At 39.6% G+C, this 18,705-nt stretch overlaps 1 protein-coding gene across 2 annotated transcripts in view; it reads left to right on the forward strand.

Moving 5' to 3' along the window:
* arhgef7a (Rho guanine nucleotide exchange factor (GEF) 7a) overlaps positions 1–18,454 on the forward strand; it is a 31,534-nt gene extending 13,080 nt beyond the window's left edge. The window contains exons 5-22 of one of the 2 annotated variants that reach the window (XM_039818280.1): positions 250–451; positions 2,407–2,495; positions 3,510–3,604; positions 3,794–3,889; positions 4,155–4,277; positions 6,600–6,738; positions 6,820–6,879; positions 6,990–7,136; positions 8,752–8,838; positions 8,997–9,075; positions 9,166–9,305; positions 10,159–10,380; positions 10,477–10,570; positions 10,971–11,060; positions 11,493–11,672; positions 15,994–16,093; positions 16,881–16,935; positions 17,131–18,454. In XM_039818280.1, coding sequence (XP_039674214.1) covers positions 250–451; positions 2,407–2,495; positions 3,510–3,604; positions 3,794–3,889; positions 4,155–4,277; positions 6,600–6,738; positions 6,820–6,879; positions 6,990–7,136; positions 8,752–8,838; positions 8,997–9,075; positions 9,166–9,305; positions 10,159–10,380; positions 10,477–10,570; positions 10,971–11,060; positions 11,493–11,672; positions 15,994–16,093; positions 16,881–16,935; positions 17,131–17,253 — 2,121 coding nt within the window. In that variant the 3' untranslated portion in view covers positions 17,254–18,454. The remainder of the gene's footprint in view (positions 1–249; positions 452–2,406; positions 2,496–3,509; positions 3,605–3,793; positions 3,890–4,154; positions 4,278–6,599; positions 6,739–6,819; positions 6,880–6,989; positions 7,137–8,751; positions 8,839–8,996; positions 9,076–9,165; positions 9,306–10,158; positions 10,381–10,476; positions 10,571–10,970; positions 11,061–11,492; positions 11,673–15,993; positions 16,094–16,880; positions 16,936–17,130) is intronic. The other variant, XM_039818279.1, reaches the window with a different exon arrangement.
* The last annotated feature ends 251 nt before the right edge of the window (positions 18,455–18,705 follow it).

Consider the following 18,705-nt stretch of genomic DNA (forward strand, 5'->3'; position numbering starts at 1 on the left):
CACACACATGCCGGCCCTGCTAAGAGATCGACGCACACACCAACGCACAAGTATAAACATCAGGCCACTTACGTAGGCTACGGCGAAAGCTCTGCGTGGAGCCTCCGCACAACCATAAATCACGATTAACTTTACATCTCTTCCATAGAAACTGTCCCCCTCACTATTTCGTCTTCTGACTGTTTCTGCTCACTTTTTCTTTTGCCTCCCTCTCTCTCTCCTTGGTGACATCCTTTCGTCGTTCGTCAGGACATGTCAGAAAACAGCGGACAGCAGCTGCTGGTGAGGGCACGTTTCAACTTCCAGCAGAACAACGAGGATGAGCTCACCTTTGATAAGGGTGATATCATCGGCGTGACTCGTCAGGAGGACGGCGGATGGTGGGAGGGGATGCTTAATGGCAGGACTGGGTGGTTTCCTAGCAACTATGTCCGTGAGATCAAAGGCTCTGGTAGGTAACTCATCTACCTCTGTAAGACATTTCAACATTAATACAGCAGTGTAGTAATTCACAGCATTATCTTATATTTGTTCCAACATCATTTAAATAGCATGTGTCTGTGAATAATCACAGAGCAGCTGGAAAGACTGAGTAGTTTTCTAAACAGATGTTTCACATCACACACATCGCATCACAGTTGCCATTGTCCTTGCCATTCCATCTGGCCTCGTGACAGTAACACAGCCCAAAATCTGTTACTTCTCAGGGCCTGCTGGGATCTGCTGTTTTTCCCCTTGTAAAACAGGTTGATGTGCCATTTGGCAAGAGGTGGTAGCTTAAAATCTGATCCTCTTTTTGACTGACATTTATTTTTTCAAATGTATTCACAGTTTAATGATAATATTTTGTGATTGTAAGACCAAACTATAAAATACAACAAAAGGTTCATGTGAGAAAAGCAAGAAAAACAGCAATATGAATAAGAATTAAACAATAATATGAGTAGGGATAAGCTGCTCAGCAATGCTGAGATGTGACGAAGGGAAAAGAGGACAAAACAGGACGAACTAGTGCTGCTGAAGCAAGTAATATTGAGCTATTGTTATTTTTTTTCCTCAATAAATATTGTAAGTGCAAATTTGCATGGCTGATGTGGACTTACTGTGGATATGAATCAGTGTAAAGACGTTTTGTGCTTTAGAGATGCAATAAAACGCCAGCTGTTATTTTTAGCCAATAGCTGTAAATATCTTTATGCAGCTAATTATATTTGTAGTTTCTGAATTTGGAAGGAGTAGCGTTGGGTTGAAAACTCTGGAGTCTTTTAACTGTGTTTTAGGTAGTGATTCATGCAAGATTTTCTTAACTGATTTAAAGCCATATCAGCACTCATCCACAGATAATTTTGATTGATTAATTTGTAACATTTATAGCAATAATATTATTTACATATTAAAATCTATTTGAATGAATAAGGCCAAAAAAACTCCTATTGGCCCACGTTTATATATTTAATATTTCATGCATAAATTACTTAAGGCTTAAGTATTCATTGAAAATGCTTATTTTCACATCTCATTAGATATAATGGTAAGAAGTATGTGCCCTAAGGCCCAGATCAGACAGACCATGTTTTAGCAGCCTGGGTTGGCTTTTTGTAATTGTTTTTAATAAGTGTGAAGCTTTTTGCTCGCTGCAACTCAGATCAGAAAAAACGCCCAACGTCATTTAACTTCACAGCAAAATGTTTGCTAAGGACAGGTGAGTCGACGGTTGCCGAGCAAGAATAACAAAAAGACGCAACTGGTCTGATCGGGGTATCTTCAACAAAAAAGGCAGTGCAGTGCACCTCGCGTTCGTCTGATCATGTTTGCATTCACACAGCCTGCGTCGGTCGTCAGACGGTGTGGCAAAAACGCAGGTCTTTCCATTCATTTAGAAAAGGTGTAGTGCGTTTAGGCTGCGGCAGGCTTTGCCGCAGGGGGGCCGAAAAATTTAGACCGACTCAAGTTTTGGAGAAACACAACCCCACGGCACGCTGCGGTGGCCAATCATGTAACCGGCGATCAGTCTTGTCAGTGTGTTTAGATGTGGTGTTAGAGTCCTGTACAGTTGACAGTATCAGTTCCTCTATCGCTGCCACAAGAAAGTTTTAAAACACAAGCACTGAACTGCCCAACAGTCAGCTGAATGTTTGCCAAACAGCAAAGCACTGCCGATCTGTCTCGCTCATCTCTTTTCTTTCTCCGTGAAATGGAGCTGCCTTCAAGTGTGGTCGGAAACGTCGAGATCCATAAACGATCTGACAGAAAACAGTAACTGTGAAATATAAAGTCTACTTGTGCTACATTGAGGGGTTAAGAACACAACAGGACCTCACACAAATGGGCTGTTTCAGTGACACTCCCACACGCTGTTTTTGGTCTGAATGGGACCTAATTTATTTCTTTTGTCTCTGGCTGCAGACAAACAAGTGTCCCCCAAGTCTGGCACTCTTAAGAGCCCACCTAAAGGCTTTGACACCTCTGCGATCAGCAAGACGTACTATAACTTGGTAAGGACTTTCTTTCCCACTTCTCTGTCTCTCCTTTCTCCACTAACATCATGTTGAAATGTAAGGATTCTGTCTCTGATCTTTCAGTGATGCATGTTTTTTATCTGTGCCTGTATCTATGCTTTTTCCATTAAGCATTTGTAAATTCTCTTGCCTGAAAGTAATTTCATGAAGGACCAAGATAAAATCTAGCTGATCTCCTAAACCACAATTCTCTTTAACCATTAACTACTTTCTCACCTCTAAATGTATGTATTGCAGCTGAGGGCAGGTGTGGTTTGCCTGCTCTCTGCCATCACATTTGCATGATGATGATGCTAAGTTTTTTTTCAATCTGTTTACATTTTTCTTTCTCTCTCTTTGTCTCTCTCTATCACACACACACAAACATAAACAAACAAACGCACGCACGCACGCACGCACGCAGACACTGCTTTCAAACGTGGGATGATTACTGTTATTTGGACAGTTATTTTAGTCTGTTTATTTGGTTCTCTCAGCTGGCTGTAGGTAACTGTTTAAGTAGGACTGACATTGTCAAGTCTCACCCTCCTGATATGAAAGAATATGCTTCATTACAATTTATTATATACAGTAGTTGATCAATGTCACTCTGTTCATCAGTAGGGAAACCATGATGTTTTGCTATATTCTTATCAGATACACAGTATATGCTTGCATGACTGAATAAATTAATGTAATGTGAAAACACTGATCAGTTATGTGGCTCACCTTCTGAACCTGTGTTGTGAATCACTCCATATTTTTCACTACACACACAATACATACACAACATGAATAAACTCTGAAGCAAATATTGTGCATATATAGCACACTCTTTGGGTGTTTGAATTGGATAGAAGAAACATTTGCATTATAACATTTACATGTTATAAGGTTTTTATGGATTTATACCACAATTTGTGCTACAACTACAAACTAAACTACAATGAAACTGTAATAAAACGACTGTATCAAAAAACAGAGCTGTTTTTTTTTCTGTTTCTATTGTAGGTGTTGCAGAACATTTTAGAAACGGAGACAGAATATTCCAAGGACCTTCAGAGCCTCCTGACGAACTACCTGCGACCTCTTCAGAGCATTGAAAAGTACGACTCATTTACATATAAAACTAGCACCTGATTATTTGAGCGTGATTGTTGTATAACAGGAAACCTGAAACAAGATTTTGTACACCTCCCTAACAACAAATCTGGGTTGAGTACTTGACTTTCTTTTGCACGTCACTGAATATGTTGTCACCATTTTGCTTTACCCATCCTGTCTTTTTCTTGCAGACTGAGCAGCTCAGATGTGGCTCTGATTCTGGGAAACCTTGAGGAGATCAGCACCTTCCAGCAGATGCTCGTCCAATCGCTGGAAGAGTGCACCAAGTTAGTCCCTCCCCGCACACACAGCCTCTCTGCAGCAGCATCCTCCTCACTGTTTCATAATAAGCAGAGGGACATCTAGTGTCTGGCTGACTGTACTACAGGGATGTTGGATTAAACAATAGACTAGGGAATTTGTCATATGTTGTGGTACTTTTGGCCTGTGGCACACATACACATTCCATATGCTTCTGCTCTATTTTCTTGTCTGTGTGTGGAAGTTTGCATAGAAGCATCTTATCAGTGTGTGATCTTTTTTTGTCTTCAGGCTTCCGGAGAGCCAGCAAAGGGTGGGAGGCTTCTTCCTCAACCTCATGCCACAGATGAAGGCTCTTTATGTCGGTTACTGCTCCAACCACCCCTCTGCAGTTAATTTGCTCACCCAGCACAGGTACGTTTATACATCAACTACATTTAGTTTTATTTTAAAGTCTTTTAAACCTGTTTTCATGCAGCGGGATGAAGAATAGGGGTTTCATGTTACATACAAAGGGAAACAGCTGTTTGTGACAGCTTGTATTAGAAAAGGGACTGGTTATATTGTTGGAGTTTGTGGAGTTTTTCTTTGTTATACAGTTGTAGCATTTTACTGTTTGATGGTTGTGGCACCTATCAAACCCTGCAGTCAGCTTTTTGTATTATCAACACAAGTGGATACAGCTGAAGGAGAGAGAATGAAATAAAGGTTTGTTTGCAGGTTAAGAGCAAATTACAGTGAGTACAGGGGGTAGAGGTCAAAATGTTTAACCCACTCTGAACCTGCATAAATAGATTATAAAATAAATAAATAGAGTCCCAACTCGGGAAGGGACCCCAGGACACTCAGGAACTAAAAAAGGCCCGAGGACAATCAGATCTGATCTAAAATTTGTTTGTTTTAGAGGACTGAGAGGACTTTTTTCTTTAACTCAGCTGACACAGGGGATCTAAATAATGTGAACTGCCTATTTTTATAAATTAGGGCTGTCAAACGATAAAAAGTTTTTAATCGCGATTAATCGCTGAATTTCTATAGTTAGTTATAGTTTTATGTAAAATTCTATTATTTTGCATTTCAGAACTGTTTTTAAGTACATATTAACAATGGAAACCAATTCTTACCAGTGGATCTTGATTGGGAATCAAATGAATGCAAGGAAAGTTACTTTATGAACTTGACTTTAAGATTTGTATTAGTTTAGTATTTATTTACTGTAAACAAAAGAAGAAAAAAGATTAAAAAAGAAGGGTACTAAACAACAGTCAGGAACTTGTTTATTAAATAATAATAATAAAATTAAATTTAAAGATTTAATAATAATGTAATAACATAACAATAACTTATTTCACCAGTAAATTGCTGTTGAACAACAAAAACAACCACAAGATGGGAAAATGGTATTTTACAATTACTGTGAATGCACCACGAGGCTACCTGTTTTAAGTGAACGCACCCTCTGTGTTGTTTAATTCCAACAACGGCAGCTGCTGCGCTGCAGAGCAGACTGTTACGTCCCGGTGTTCAAATCCTCCACAGTGAAATACAGTCACACTTTACACTGTTTAACGTTAGCTGTCTGCATTTTAACCGTGTTTAATCCAGCTGCTAGCTAAAGGTAGGCTAACGTTACATGCTGTCAGGTGTAGTGTAAAGTCAGGCACCGAAATTTTCGTTCTTATTCGGTGTCGTTACTACCGTTTAGGTCGGCACGTTTCGGTACCCAACCCTACTTACCAGAGTCAATATAGTGTGTAGTGTGTATAGTGTAACTTCTAAATAATTTTGATTACTCACTGACGTCCACTGATCACCGGTTGATGAGACAGTGTTTGGAATTTGCACTTTGGTTTCAACAACAGGTCAGCGAGTAGCACTCTCGAAAATAGTGCTTTGCCTGAGCCCACTAGCATCAACCTGAGTCACGCTAACTGTACTATGCTTAGCTCGTAGGTGTTAGCTCAAGCTTGTCGTGCTTCGGTGATATTTTAATTTGGCTTTACACAATGTGCCTATGGCTTTCGACTTGTCTAGGAGCCGTCCGGGAGTTCTGAAAAATAAAAAAATATATAAAGCGCCATTCAGAATTCTTTTGCTGCTGCATTTCTCCATCATGCCTGCAGCCTGCAGCAGTAGGCTATGTTAGGAGGAAGTATGGCAGCTTGATGATAAGTAAAGGTGCGGCAAAGGGTCAAAATAGTAGCCTGTTAGGCACGACACAAAGCCGATTGAAGTGAAAATAAATTAATAAATGGCGGTTGACGCGATTAAAAAAAAGAAATTTACGTGTTATGCTCGGCCATTAATCGCAACGCGATTAACGCGTTAATGCTGACAGCCCTATTATAAATCTATCATTCTGATTGTGTTTTGGAATTTTTTAACTATTGTGAATCACAATACACTGCAACAAAAACTGCTTTTCCAAGCTGTGTGAGAAGTGCTGTTTCAATTTAACTGCAGTGTTTTTTTTATTAGGCAAATGCACTTAGTTGCCAGTTGCATTATTAGGTTGTATTATTAGGTACACCTAGTTGAAGGTAGGTATACCTAATAATAAAAAATAATCCCACCTCCATGAAGATGAACAGTGTGTTGGTTGCAAACCCTAGGAAGTTACCGTTTGTGATGTTGACTGAAAAGTCAGTGTAGGTCATCAAGGTCACATGATAAGCTAAATGAATCATTTATTTTGTCTCCCTGTCTCTCTCTCTCTCTCTTTCTGTCCTCTTGTAGTGAAGTGTTGGGAGAGTTCATGGAGGGGAGGGGTGCAGTCAGTCCTGGGATTCTCACCCTGACCACAGGCCTCAGCAAACCCTTTATGAGACTCGACAAATACCCCAACTTACTCAAAGAGCTGGAGAGGCACATGGAGGTGTGTATCTAATGATCTGACGAGAGCACTTGTGTTATGATGTCTGTTTAACAACCCACACGTTTCTTTTTTCCCCCCCAGGAGAGTCATCCTGACCGGCCAGACATTCAGAAGTGCATGGCGTCTTTCAAAAATCTGTCTGTAAGATGATCTCACTTCCTACCCTGTCAAATGTAGCATGTAACCAGACTTAATATGAAATAAATGAATTAATAGTCTTTAAGCAGTTTTTTTGTTTCCAATTGTGTCAGGCTCAGTGCCAGGAGGTGCGGAAGCGTAAGGAGCTGGAGCTGCAGATTCTCACCGAGTCCATCCGGCTGTGGGAGGGGGATGCCATTAAGACCCTGGGCTCGGTGCTCTACATGAGCCAGGTCTTAGTCCAGAGTCCTGGTTTAGAGGTACCAGCACCATCGACCTCCTCCGCCTGCACCTCATTCAGCTAAAAACTGCTATGAATATTGCTTCTACAATACATTTTGCCCAAGCCATTACGCTCACTGCTGACTTCAGCTGTGAATGTAATATCAATGTCAATGTATAAATTACAGGATTTTTTATTGCCATTTAACTAACTAGTGCAGTGCCCGTTTGGAGCATTTGAAAGACACACACACACACACACACACACACACACACACACACAGATTCCTTAATTTATAGTTAGATTACAGTTTTTTTAACGCTGTAGCACATTTGGGTTACTTATCGATATAAGTATTTCATTTTTGTTAAATTTCTTTAGATTTGATTAAAGTAGCTGTTACAGTTTGGTAAGCTACATCTACGGCTGCTTCATACAGTATCATTATTAAATTGTGTTTATTACTTGACAGGAAAGTCTGGATCATCACCATAGTTCATCTTTCAATAAACTCTCACAGTGATAATTTATTTGTCATAAGTTAACTCCCAGTTCTCTGTGGCTGAGAAGAGCAAAATGGATCTTTTAATCGTGGCATCTTAAGTGGACCTTAATTGCGATAAAAAAAAAAAAGCACTATCGGATTTGAATGCACAAATTGTAAGTAGCTTTGGACAAAAGCTTCTGCCTAATGAATGATTATGAGAACACGTTTAAAAGATTGACCAAAAGTGACATCTTTCCAGACATTTTTCTCCATTATGATTTAATATTACCTCACCTAAAGTTTTATATTGTAAATAAATACTATAATGTAATTTGCTTGACATGAGAGCGTTTTCAAATACTGCTTGCATTGTTGAAAATGGTCTGGTTCATGTCAAAGATTCATGATAATGAATGAGGTTAAAACTGCAGACAACCTTTCAAAAATACATTCTAAAACGTATCAATTTCACATCAACTGTAGAGGGTGTGAACTTTTTTCCTTGCTGCTACTGCCTTTTTGATGGTTTGTTTACATTATATAGCTTAAAACATTGCAGTTGTTTTGATCAGCTGCACCCCACCTCTGGCCTGTGGACCGATACCCAGCCATTAAATGTTTGCTACAGGGACACAAGGAAATTATATGATTTGTCAGAAAAGCTAAATAATAATTTTATAACTTTGTAGACTTCTGCGGAAATTACCTTGAACTTGCTGTGGCCTGTCTGTGCTGTGTTCCTATTACTGTTGCAGCTAACTAGCTATGATGCAAAGAAAACAAAGAGAAAAAGAAAACGGAGCATTTGAGTGGCGATTGAAAGAGAGTTTCTTGAGATGAAAGAGGATGTAGGGGAAATAAAAGACCTAAAGTGGGTGTTATAATATCCTAATGTTCGTAAAGCAAAATGCATAATGCACCGCCTATAGTTTGTTGTGGTAATGTGAATAACTGACACATGAAAGGTGCACTTTGGTGAAGATCATTCAGATAATGAATGACAGATAATTCACACTAATGTGACTTTTCTCTGAGAGCGTTTAAAATGGTTTTATCTCGTCTTTAGTCAAATGTTTAAACGCTAGAGTGTTGATATACAAACTGGATTACACCTTATAATTTTCTTGCATTCCCTCTCTCTTTCTCTCTCATTCTTATTTGAAAGGAGAAGAGTGAGCGTTACCTCATGCTCTTCCCTCATGTCCTCCTCATGTTGTCTGCCAGCCCCAGGATGAGTGGCTTCATATTCCAGGTCAGTAATTTACATTTTCTCAGATCAGTCTTGATTTTAGTTTCCACTCTAGTGGAACCTTAGAGTTCTGTACTTGATATAGTGATTGAAAGATAATTCAGATAGATAAGAAAGATAATGTCTCAGTTGCATCTTGATGTGATGATTTCCATCTGCAGGGAAAATTGCCCCTGGCCAGCATGACAGTGACCAAACTAGAAGACTGTGAAGCCCATAAAAATGCCTTTGAGCTCAATGGTAAGGCGAACATGAGACGAACGAGAGTGTCTTTAATTTACACATAATTTACACATGAGGCCTTTAAATTCATTGTCTCCGTCTCTGCAGGCACAATGTTTGACCGTCTCCAGGTGGTTTGCACCAACCAGCATGACCTGAAGGACTGGGTGGAACACCTGACCAGACAGATCAAACACACTGCAGCCACAGGACCCAGCCACAAACCCCTCACTGTTCCCTGCCACACGGTCAGGAGCTAATCATTACATACCCACATACAGAGGATTTTTTTTCTTCTTTTTATTTATGCCCTAATGTCGTGTAAACACTGTAACTATATATGCTGATTTCTCACAGATTTGTATCTGCCATCAGAGGTTTGCCTCACATAATGCTAGCAATTACTGTTCAGCCCTGTGTAAAGTGGCTTATTTCGCTCACTAGAAATACAATGCAAATACGTAATTATCCACATTCAGCTTTATCCCTTGAATAAACAATCAACAATAATGAGAATTTTATTCACAATTGGCCACTTGCATGTTGGTGGCTGCATTGTGGCAAGAGGTAACTGTCTGAAAAATAATTTTAAAAAAAATCTATAAATCTATCTGCGGGACTTCAGTTAAGGGGGAATGTAATGTTCTTCTAATCTTCAGGCTCATTAAAAACAGGGAGTCAGATGCAGGAGGAGGCTTCCCTGTAGAGGTATTTTGGGAATCTTCAAATGCACCAGAGATGCACACGTCCCATCTGGCCTGGGATTGGTTTGGGTTCCCCCAGAAGGTGCTGTAGGATATGGCTGGGGTAGATGACATCTGTGCTACTGAGGGCTGCGGTTCCCAAAAGGACCGATGAATATTTGCAATGTTTTTAATAACTTTGTCCATGTACAACTACATTGTCGCTGTATTGGAGATGCACTCCTGCCTAGTTTCACTGTGACCCAGAGTTTCTTTCTGAAAAGTTCATACTAAACATATTATTTGTTGGTGCATCTACTGGGTGTTAAATAAGCATTTAAGAGCAGTTGTAAAGTGGAGGAGCAGAACTGTTTAGTGATAAATCTAATTACATACGGCCTTTTGTTTTGTTCCTCAGCTCCCATCTCACCCTCTCACCCCATCCCGGCACGCTGAGGGAAGGGGCATGACGGTGGCTCCCACCTACCACACCCTGCCTCACCCCTCCTCCCATGGAACGTCTCACAGCACCATGATGTGGGGCCCGCTGGAACCACCCAACACCCCCAAACCCTGGAGTCTGAGCTGTCTGCGACCCGCACCCCCTTTACGACCGTCTGCAGCCCTCTGCTACAAGGAGGTGAGGGGCCGTGTTTTTATGTAGTTAAGACTTCTTGATATGGTTTTGTTATGTAGATTTTCTAATTGTCTTACAATCGTCTCACTTTCTTTTCAGGATCTTAGTAAAAGTCCTAAGAGTGTGAAGAAACTCCTTCCCAAGCGCAAGCCTGAGAGGAAACAGTCTGAAGAGGAGTTTGCCTTGAGGAAGAGTACGTTTAAAATCTTTCATATTTATGTCCAGAGTTTGTGGATTATTCGCTTTCTTACTGAGGGTTAGATGAGAGAATCAATAACACTTGTGTTTATGTCTGTTAAGTATGACGATACAGTCAGCGACAGTTAGCTTAGCTTAGTGAAGGAGAAACAGCTATCATGCTGATACAGCTCCCCAGAAAACCACATATGTGTAACAAAAAAACAACAACAATCTGTTTGCTAAGCTAATGTTCCGACAGCTATGAGAGTGGTATTGATCTTCTCACCTCACTCTCGGCAAGAAAGCAAATAAGTGTACTGTTTGTAGATACTGTAATTTGTCAACAGTGACCAGGGATCTGATGGACATGAGCATGGAAATTAATTATTTCCCCTTCACCTTCTCTTTCTCAGGTACTGCTGCTCTGGAAGAAGATGCCCAGATCCTGAAAGTTATTGAGGCATACTGCACCAGCGCCAAAACCAGGCAGACTCTTAATTCCAGTAAGAAAACCCCAAATCATACTTTTGTGCATACACAAAAGAAGATAGGTTCATACTGGAGCTTGCTGTCTTTGTTACTGCTATACCTGTATTCTGTTACTCAGTGCCTTTCTTCAACTGGTATTCTGAACTGATCTTTCTAACAGTATCTTCTCCTTCTGTCTGTCTGTCTTTCACTCCTCACTTTTGGCATTGCTCTGTTTTACCTCGAGTTCCTTTTTCTCCTTTTTACATCCTTTTTTGTTTTCTCCATACTGTGCTATTACTTTCTCCCATCCTGCATCTCTCATTGTTTTTTTTTTATGATTTACCATTTGTTGCGTGCTGCATATGCTGCCTTCTCCTTCTGCACCGTCCCTCCTCTGTTTCGCCCACCGTTTCCTCCCTCTACTTTTGCGACATCATCGGCAAACTTGGCCCCGCCCCGACCAGCCTGGCAGGGCACTGACCTGATGCACAACCACGTGCTGGCCGATGTGGACCGGTCCTGTATGGACTCCCCGGGCCGCCGTAGCAGTGTGTCACGGCCAGAATTGTCCTCTGACCTTTCGGAGGACTCTGACTATGACTCCATCTGGACCACCCACAGTTACAGGATGGGTTCAGTGCCGCGTAAGAGCTGCATCTCTCACCAGAACTAAAGAACGTTCAGTACTGCCACGCTGTACTGTAATGTAACGTACAGCACGCTTACCTCTTTTACCTTCAATTGATTAAAAGAAACTAGATTTTTTTATTTATTTATCTATTTATTTTTTATTTTATATTTGTTAATTTTTTTGTTAACTTATTTGGTTTATTTATTTGTTTTTAGATTGTTTTAAGATGTTTTAAGCATCTCCCTGTTGCCTTTGCCACTTTCCCTTTTATGTGCCTCCTCTATTTGTGTAGTTGTCATGCAGTAAGTGTTTGGTAATTCTTGTTAATTTATCTTGAATGTGACCACTTCCCTTCTTTGACCATCAATGTGGCAGACTCTCAGCAGGGAGTAGAGGGGTGTGGAGTGGACTATAGGGGAGGGATAACCAGGGGAGGGAGAGGTTGGGACTGAGCTTTTCCTGTCTGATATTCAGATGTAATTCAGGAACGAGTGTAAATTCAGGAATGAGTGTATTCTATTTACCATGTACTACTTCTCTCCAGTATGTGTTTCTAGAGTATATATGCTCAAACATAGCACAGATGCCATACACACATGCACAGGTTCAGGCACACTTGCCCCTGTTGCCTGATAATATAGCAGCATGCAAAAGAAATCTTTAAAACATTGCTGTTTTCATCATTTTGAATCTTTATTTATGTTGCTAAACAGGATTAGATTTAACATACCATATGACCAATAGCTACTAACTACTAAAAACCCCTGCTAAATGTAATTCTTTGTGAAACACGGTTCATTATTCTAAGTAGCTGCTACAGAAAGAGGAGATTATTACATACAGGTCACTCTCTAGTCAAGCTTTCTCCAGCTAGATAAGAGCTAGTGAATGCTAGGTTTAAAGTGCCAGTTCACCGAAATTAACAAAAAGAAAAATATAATTTTCACAGTAATTGTATCCAGCAATGCAGTTTTATTTGCCAATTTTCTCTGAGATTTCTTCCTGTACTCCAATACAATAGAAGTTTATGGGATTTTGTGGTGGTGCTCGCAGCTTTGAAAAATTACATTTACACACCAATGTATCTTTCCAAGATTTAGTGTACCCATTACTCTGGATAATCCAAAGAACGCACTGTCAACAGTCCACAAACTACTTCCTACTGCAGAATGTGTCACTATGATACTGTTCACAGGTTTCCAGACACATAGTTTTATAAGTTTATTTTTTCAATCCTGTGAGCACCACAAACTAAATTCATGTAAAGTTGTATAAGCAGAAATATCAACGTCAGTAACCTGGAAAACTTTTTGCATCACTAGATACTATGTCTAGAGTTAAATATTTTTGGCGAACTGACCCTTTAAGTTATTCATTTGAATGCTTTACTGTATTGTGTAGTCTCTGAAGCATCATCCTTTAAAGCCTGATCCTCCATCCAGTAATGTTGCTCTCTGTCCGTGGTTCTACAGGGTTACATTTATATTTAGTTTTAAACATCAAGTTAGTGCGTTAACAAAATAAAAAGCTTCATTTTAACCAGGCATAGCATACCAGCCTGACACCAACAAACTGTTAACAGCCTTACACAGCTGTAATAAAAATCAAATGCCTTTGTTTAATGTTTCCTGCTAGTTAAAGGAATAGTTCGACATTTTGGGAAATGCGTCTATTCAATTTTTTATTAGAGTATATAGATATAGAGTTAGGCAAGAAGATCGATGCCACTCTCAGATCTGTCTGTTCAAAATGAAGCTGGAGCCAGGAGCAGGTTAGCTTAGTTTAGCTTACAGCAGTTTATAGCATATAGACTGGAAACAGGGGGAAACAGCTAGCCTGGCCCTGTCCAAAGGTAACAAAGTGCATCTACCAGCACCTCTAAAGCTCACTATTTAAATAAAATAAACAAACGAGATATAATATTTTAAATAGTGATCTTAAGAGGTGCTCGTTCATGGATTTTTTTCAACCTTTGGACAGAGCCAGGGAAACTGTTTCCCCATTTCCAGGCTTAAAAGGTGCCCTGCCCCACAAAAACGTTTTTCCTTGTATTTTTTTAAATAGGTTAGGTCCATATGTGTTTGTGTTATGTTGTGAATGTGAATGTGAAAATGAACTGCTACCTCCTCTGTCAGCTCTAGCCACTGAAAAGAAATAAGCAGAGAAATCAGGCCAATTACAAAAGCTGGTCAGTCTGACATCATGTTGTCATGTTGCCTGAGCTCATTACTATTCATGAGCTCACCCAGTTGTGCTGGGTAAAGGATGCTGACAGCCAGGCTCTCATTGGCTAGCTGTTAGCAAATCAGACTCAAAACAGCTTAGCTTGTTGAATATTAATGAGAACTGACAGAAATCGAGCTGAGTCTTCCTGCAGGCTTTCTATACCACGCTAGAATGGCTTGAAACAAGGTAACCAAGGCATTTATTTCCACAAAAAATGTTACAGAGTCCATGGTAGAACTTCAGACATCACCACAAAGTAATGAAATACGTGTGGCAGGCCACCTTTAATGCTAATCTTGGCTAAACATGTCCCTACTCCAGCTCTATACCTAACGCACAAACATGAGCTTGATATTGATTTTTTTTTGTCTTACTAATGGAAAGAAAGCAAAAAATCTAATTTTATGTTTAAATCTTCTAGTTCCAAGAGAACAGCAAACAACTCATTTCTTAAAACGAGCTGGGCTCCTGTTTCCTGGGTTTACACTAAGATATGCTAAGCTAAGCTAACCAGCTGCTAACTGTAGCTTCATATTCACTGTACGGACATGATAATTGTATCTTTCTTCTCATCAAACCCTCGACAAATAAGCGAATAAGCCTATTTCCCAAAATGCTGAACTCTTTCTTTAAGTTGTAGCTGTTACCAGACTCTGACAATTTTGACCAGGTGAGCGTAATGTCAAAAACAAGCATTCACACAACTAGCACCTATGCTACGGCCTCATAAGCCAGACATGCCTTTGTGTTGTCTGGCTTTCGAGGTTTCGCATGCTATCTCTTGCATTAATGACTATTTTTATGAAGAAGTATTTTTCCAGTGATGGTATTAAAAGTACAGGTTGGAATCCACTTACAGTAGAGTCTTATCACCTCTTACAGCAAGCAATGTGGGTGAAATACGGAATATATTGGTCCATGTTACAGTACTATTTACTGATTTCTTTATTGTATTCATTATTTTGTATACAGGTGTTTTTTTTAATTTATGTTTTATTCTGTATGTCAATGTTTACAAAATGATCCCTGGAAGAATTATTTCTTTTCTTTTTTACAATCTTATTGCTCTGTATCAAAGTTTACACTAAAAATTATAACATGAAGTGTTTGAATTATTTTGCACAATCATGTAACAGGCCAGTGGGGTGGGGATAGAATCTGTTAAATTCTGTACTTTTTGTCGTCTATCTAGAGTGTGTATGATATAGTCCTAAAGGTAGACTTGAGTATTCCGTGTTACTGTAAAGTAAATGCTCATTCATAGTGTAAAAGCATTGAGGGTAAAAAATAAAAATAAAGAAACAAGAGGCTGTGATTATACAGGAACATTTCTATATGAACTACTCATTCAACCCCAGAATACTGTCAGAGTGAACTTGAAATATAAGAGCACATAGTCTCCCTTTCTGTAAATACTAGTTGTTATGGAGCAAGAAAATATAAATCCATTCTACCTTCTATGAATATTTGAGCTAAGAATATCACTGTCCTTATATCATGTGCTATACTTTGTGACAGGTGTATTCTGTGGTTTAAGAAGACAAACTGTGGGACAGGCAGGGTGAAAAGAGACCAATTGTCTTTGACCAATGTTGTCCTAATGCTGTATTCAGTTCACACATGTGACCATGTCTTATCTGCAAACAGCACCTTCAGTGTATTTGTTGTACTCTGCTGAAGTGTTCAAGTCCCTAAACGCTGTATTATGAGTTTTGAATAAATCTGTCATTTGGTAGACACTGGCATTCTGGTGATTTGTGAGAACAGCAAATCTGATTGTGTTTGGTGTTTGTTGTCTTTTGGGGAAGATGGTGGAGTTCTCATTAATTTCAGATTGAGAGAATTGTTACATGAATGAATGGATTAGCATGTGTGTGTTTTTTGTTTTGTTTTTTTACCAGATATCTCCACAGCCTCTCATTTCCCTTTACTTTCCTGATCTCTTGTCTTGTACGACTAACACACTACTACTGCCAATTTTGGTCTGTGCTTGGTTCTCTTTGATTCTGTCACTCGTTTCAATAAAGAAGTTCTGTACGGTCTCATCTTACTACAAAGTGAGACAAAGCAAAGTACCGATTTTTTAGTGCACTTCTGTTTTGAAACAGGACCGCGAAGGGAAACAGGGCTGCATGTGATCATCCCCGGTGAGAAGAAAATCCTGGTGGAGGATCCCAGTCGCAACGGACAAAGTACAGCAGAAGAAAAGTAGGATAATAGATACATCTCTTACACTTCACCTTTGCCCTGAATCACTGTATTGACATATTATAAAACCCATGTGGGCCAAAACCAACAATACCCAAAGCCAATTTGTTCCTACTGAAGACTTAAATCTTAAAAAAAAAAATAAAAAAGCTCAGTAATTTTATAAAACAGCTGGACACTGTATATTGCCCATATACCAGAGCCCATGTTGATCGTAATGAAGGAACATTGAGTGCAAGACTGTTGCTCATTGATGTGTTTTTATTAACAATGGGCATCTATTACACAGAGGAATCAGCTGTTTCAGGCTTTGAGAGCTCGTTAGTAGGCTCAATTATTCTTGGATATGCTCTTTTCATGTCGTCATCATCAGCAATAAAAGTATAGAATATCACCAGACCATCCTTGAAGTAAAAAGTTGCAATGTCAGCTGCTACTCTTGACGTCGTAATTATTGGTAAACCAACTGCTTTTGTTTTATGCTGCTACTCTGAGCTAAAAGGATAGGCTCACATCTTTTCAAGTGTGTCTTAAAACAACACTCACAGGCGCATATGTGCAATGAAACAGATTTTGGTTGATGTAATCGTTCCTCTCGTCCATACTGGCTTGGAAGTGATCCATTCCTAATGTGAATCAAATGTAAGTGATGGGGAGACAAAATCCACCGCCCTTGTTCTGTGAGTGTTGTTTTAAGATAGACTTGGGGAACTTGAATCTATCCTTTAATAACCAGCCTTGTGTGCATCACTGATGTGCTGACCTGTGCATTTTTATCATCTTATAGGAGCCTGGTGGATGTGGTGTACGCCCTGAGGGATGAGGTTCAAGAGCTGAAACAGGTGATTGTTTATGAATAAGATGTTTTATGAAAGAACACGATAGTGTGATTTATCTAATATGTGACTCTCAGATCTTAGAATTTAGTGAAATGGGCGTTTCCTGTTCTCCATCTCGCACATCAGAAATTTGAAACATTAGATGTTTCACATTATTTGGGCCAGTGACATGAATGATAAGATTGTTTTACCTCACAGGATAATAAGAAAATGAAGAGGTCCCTGGAGGAGGAGCAGAAAGCACGGAAGGATCTGGAAAAGGTTGTGAGGAGGGTGTTAAAGAGCATGAATGACTCAACGTGGGATGAGACAAACCTCTGAGGATTTGTGCAACATCTCCATCCGAAGCTTTCAAAAGAGAAAGAGCATGTACTGTATATGTGTGGACTTGCTTGCGCTGTCTGTGAAATGCGCTCAATCACACACATAATTTAAGGTTGGTTGTGTGACTAAGAGGACAAGAGTGAATCTGTAAGCAGGCAATTGTGTGCTTGTTTGAGATGGGTGTGTGTGTGTTTGCCCTAAGAGGAGTGTCATTACTGCCCCTCTGGTGAAAAGACAGGAACCACTGCGACGTGATGAACGGGCTCGACCATCTATCCCACGATAACATTCCTCGAAACACCAAGCAGGCTGGTGAGGAGATTACACACTTAACCCTTGGTGTGTCCATCACCTCAACATCCATCATCGGTGTCTTTGGCAGTGTTCAGCGTGGCTGGAAGACAAGTGGAGACAAGTCCTCTCCCTCTGTTTACAATAATTGAATGATTCGCTGTCCAATGGTACATAAATGGTATACTTTCATGATGTTAATGGTAACAAAGGCCTTGGACATTTCTGAACTTGAACCACACCATTATATAAGCATTTCATAATGTTATTTTTATGAGTTGATTTTTGTCTCTCCCTGACACAGGCTTAGCCTGGTGTTTTTTGTCCCGAAGTGAAGCTTGTGGCAGGAAACTCGTCTTTTGTCTGTTTGATTTCTTTTTTTGCCTTTTTTTTTCTAGGGATCCTAGGGAATTGTACAGATATTGAACTTGTTCTGTATAATGTAAATACTGCTTAAAGATTAGCCTTTGCCCTTTGGGAGAAATAAATGTGTTTTTAGAAGAATGACTTTGAGTTGCTGCTAAATCTGACTATTGACCACTTAAATTTATATCGGATATAATATTACCTCATCTTTTGGCCCTATCTTTCAGAAATGCCCCGTGTTAAAATGTAGTTTTAAGACTTTATTATAAGTAGTACACCATAGGAATACTGCCTGTGTTTCTTGGTCTCTGTGTGCACTGTACTTAGTGGGAACCTGGAGATGTCAGAAGTTCAAATTCACGTTGATGTCAGGAGCGATGTGTATTTGGGATTATCATTATCTTGTGACCTCTCAGATTTACCCGGGGGGAATTTGGGGTCCCAACCTCCAGGTGTAGAAACCATGTAGCCTAGTAGCTTACTAGGTGTATAATGAGTAATGTCAGTGAGAGATAAATACCACCCAAGATTTGATAAGTGTTGACACAATCTTTCTGATAGCCTTAGTCTTATTGTTACACTAACATTAAATCACTGTGGAAATATTTTTCTGTCTTTTTTGGACACTTTTAAAATGAAAAAGACTACTATACTGTCAGTGTGAAAACAAATTGATTTAAAAATAAGTCCAAACATAGAACAAAAAAGATTCTGGAAACCCAGTCGCTATGACATCACTGACGGTCGGTTTAGAATTCTTATGATAGGCTACAGCATTGGGAAACCAGCAAA

This window comes from Perca fluviatilis, chromosome 12 (genome assembly GCF_010015445.1).
Source record: "Perca fluviatilis chromosome 12, GENO_Pfluv_1.0, whole genome shotgun sequence".
In the NCBI taxonomy this organism is placed as follows: domain Eukaryota; kingdom Metazoa; phylum Chordata; class Actinopteri; order Perciformes; family Percidae; genus Perca; species Perca fluviatilis.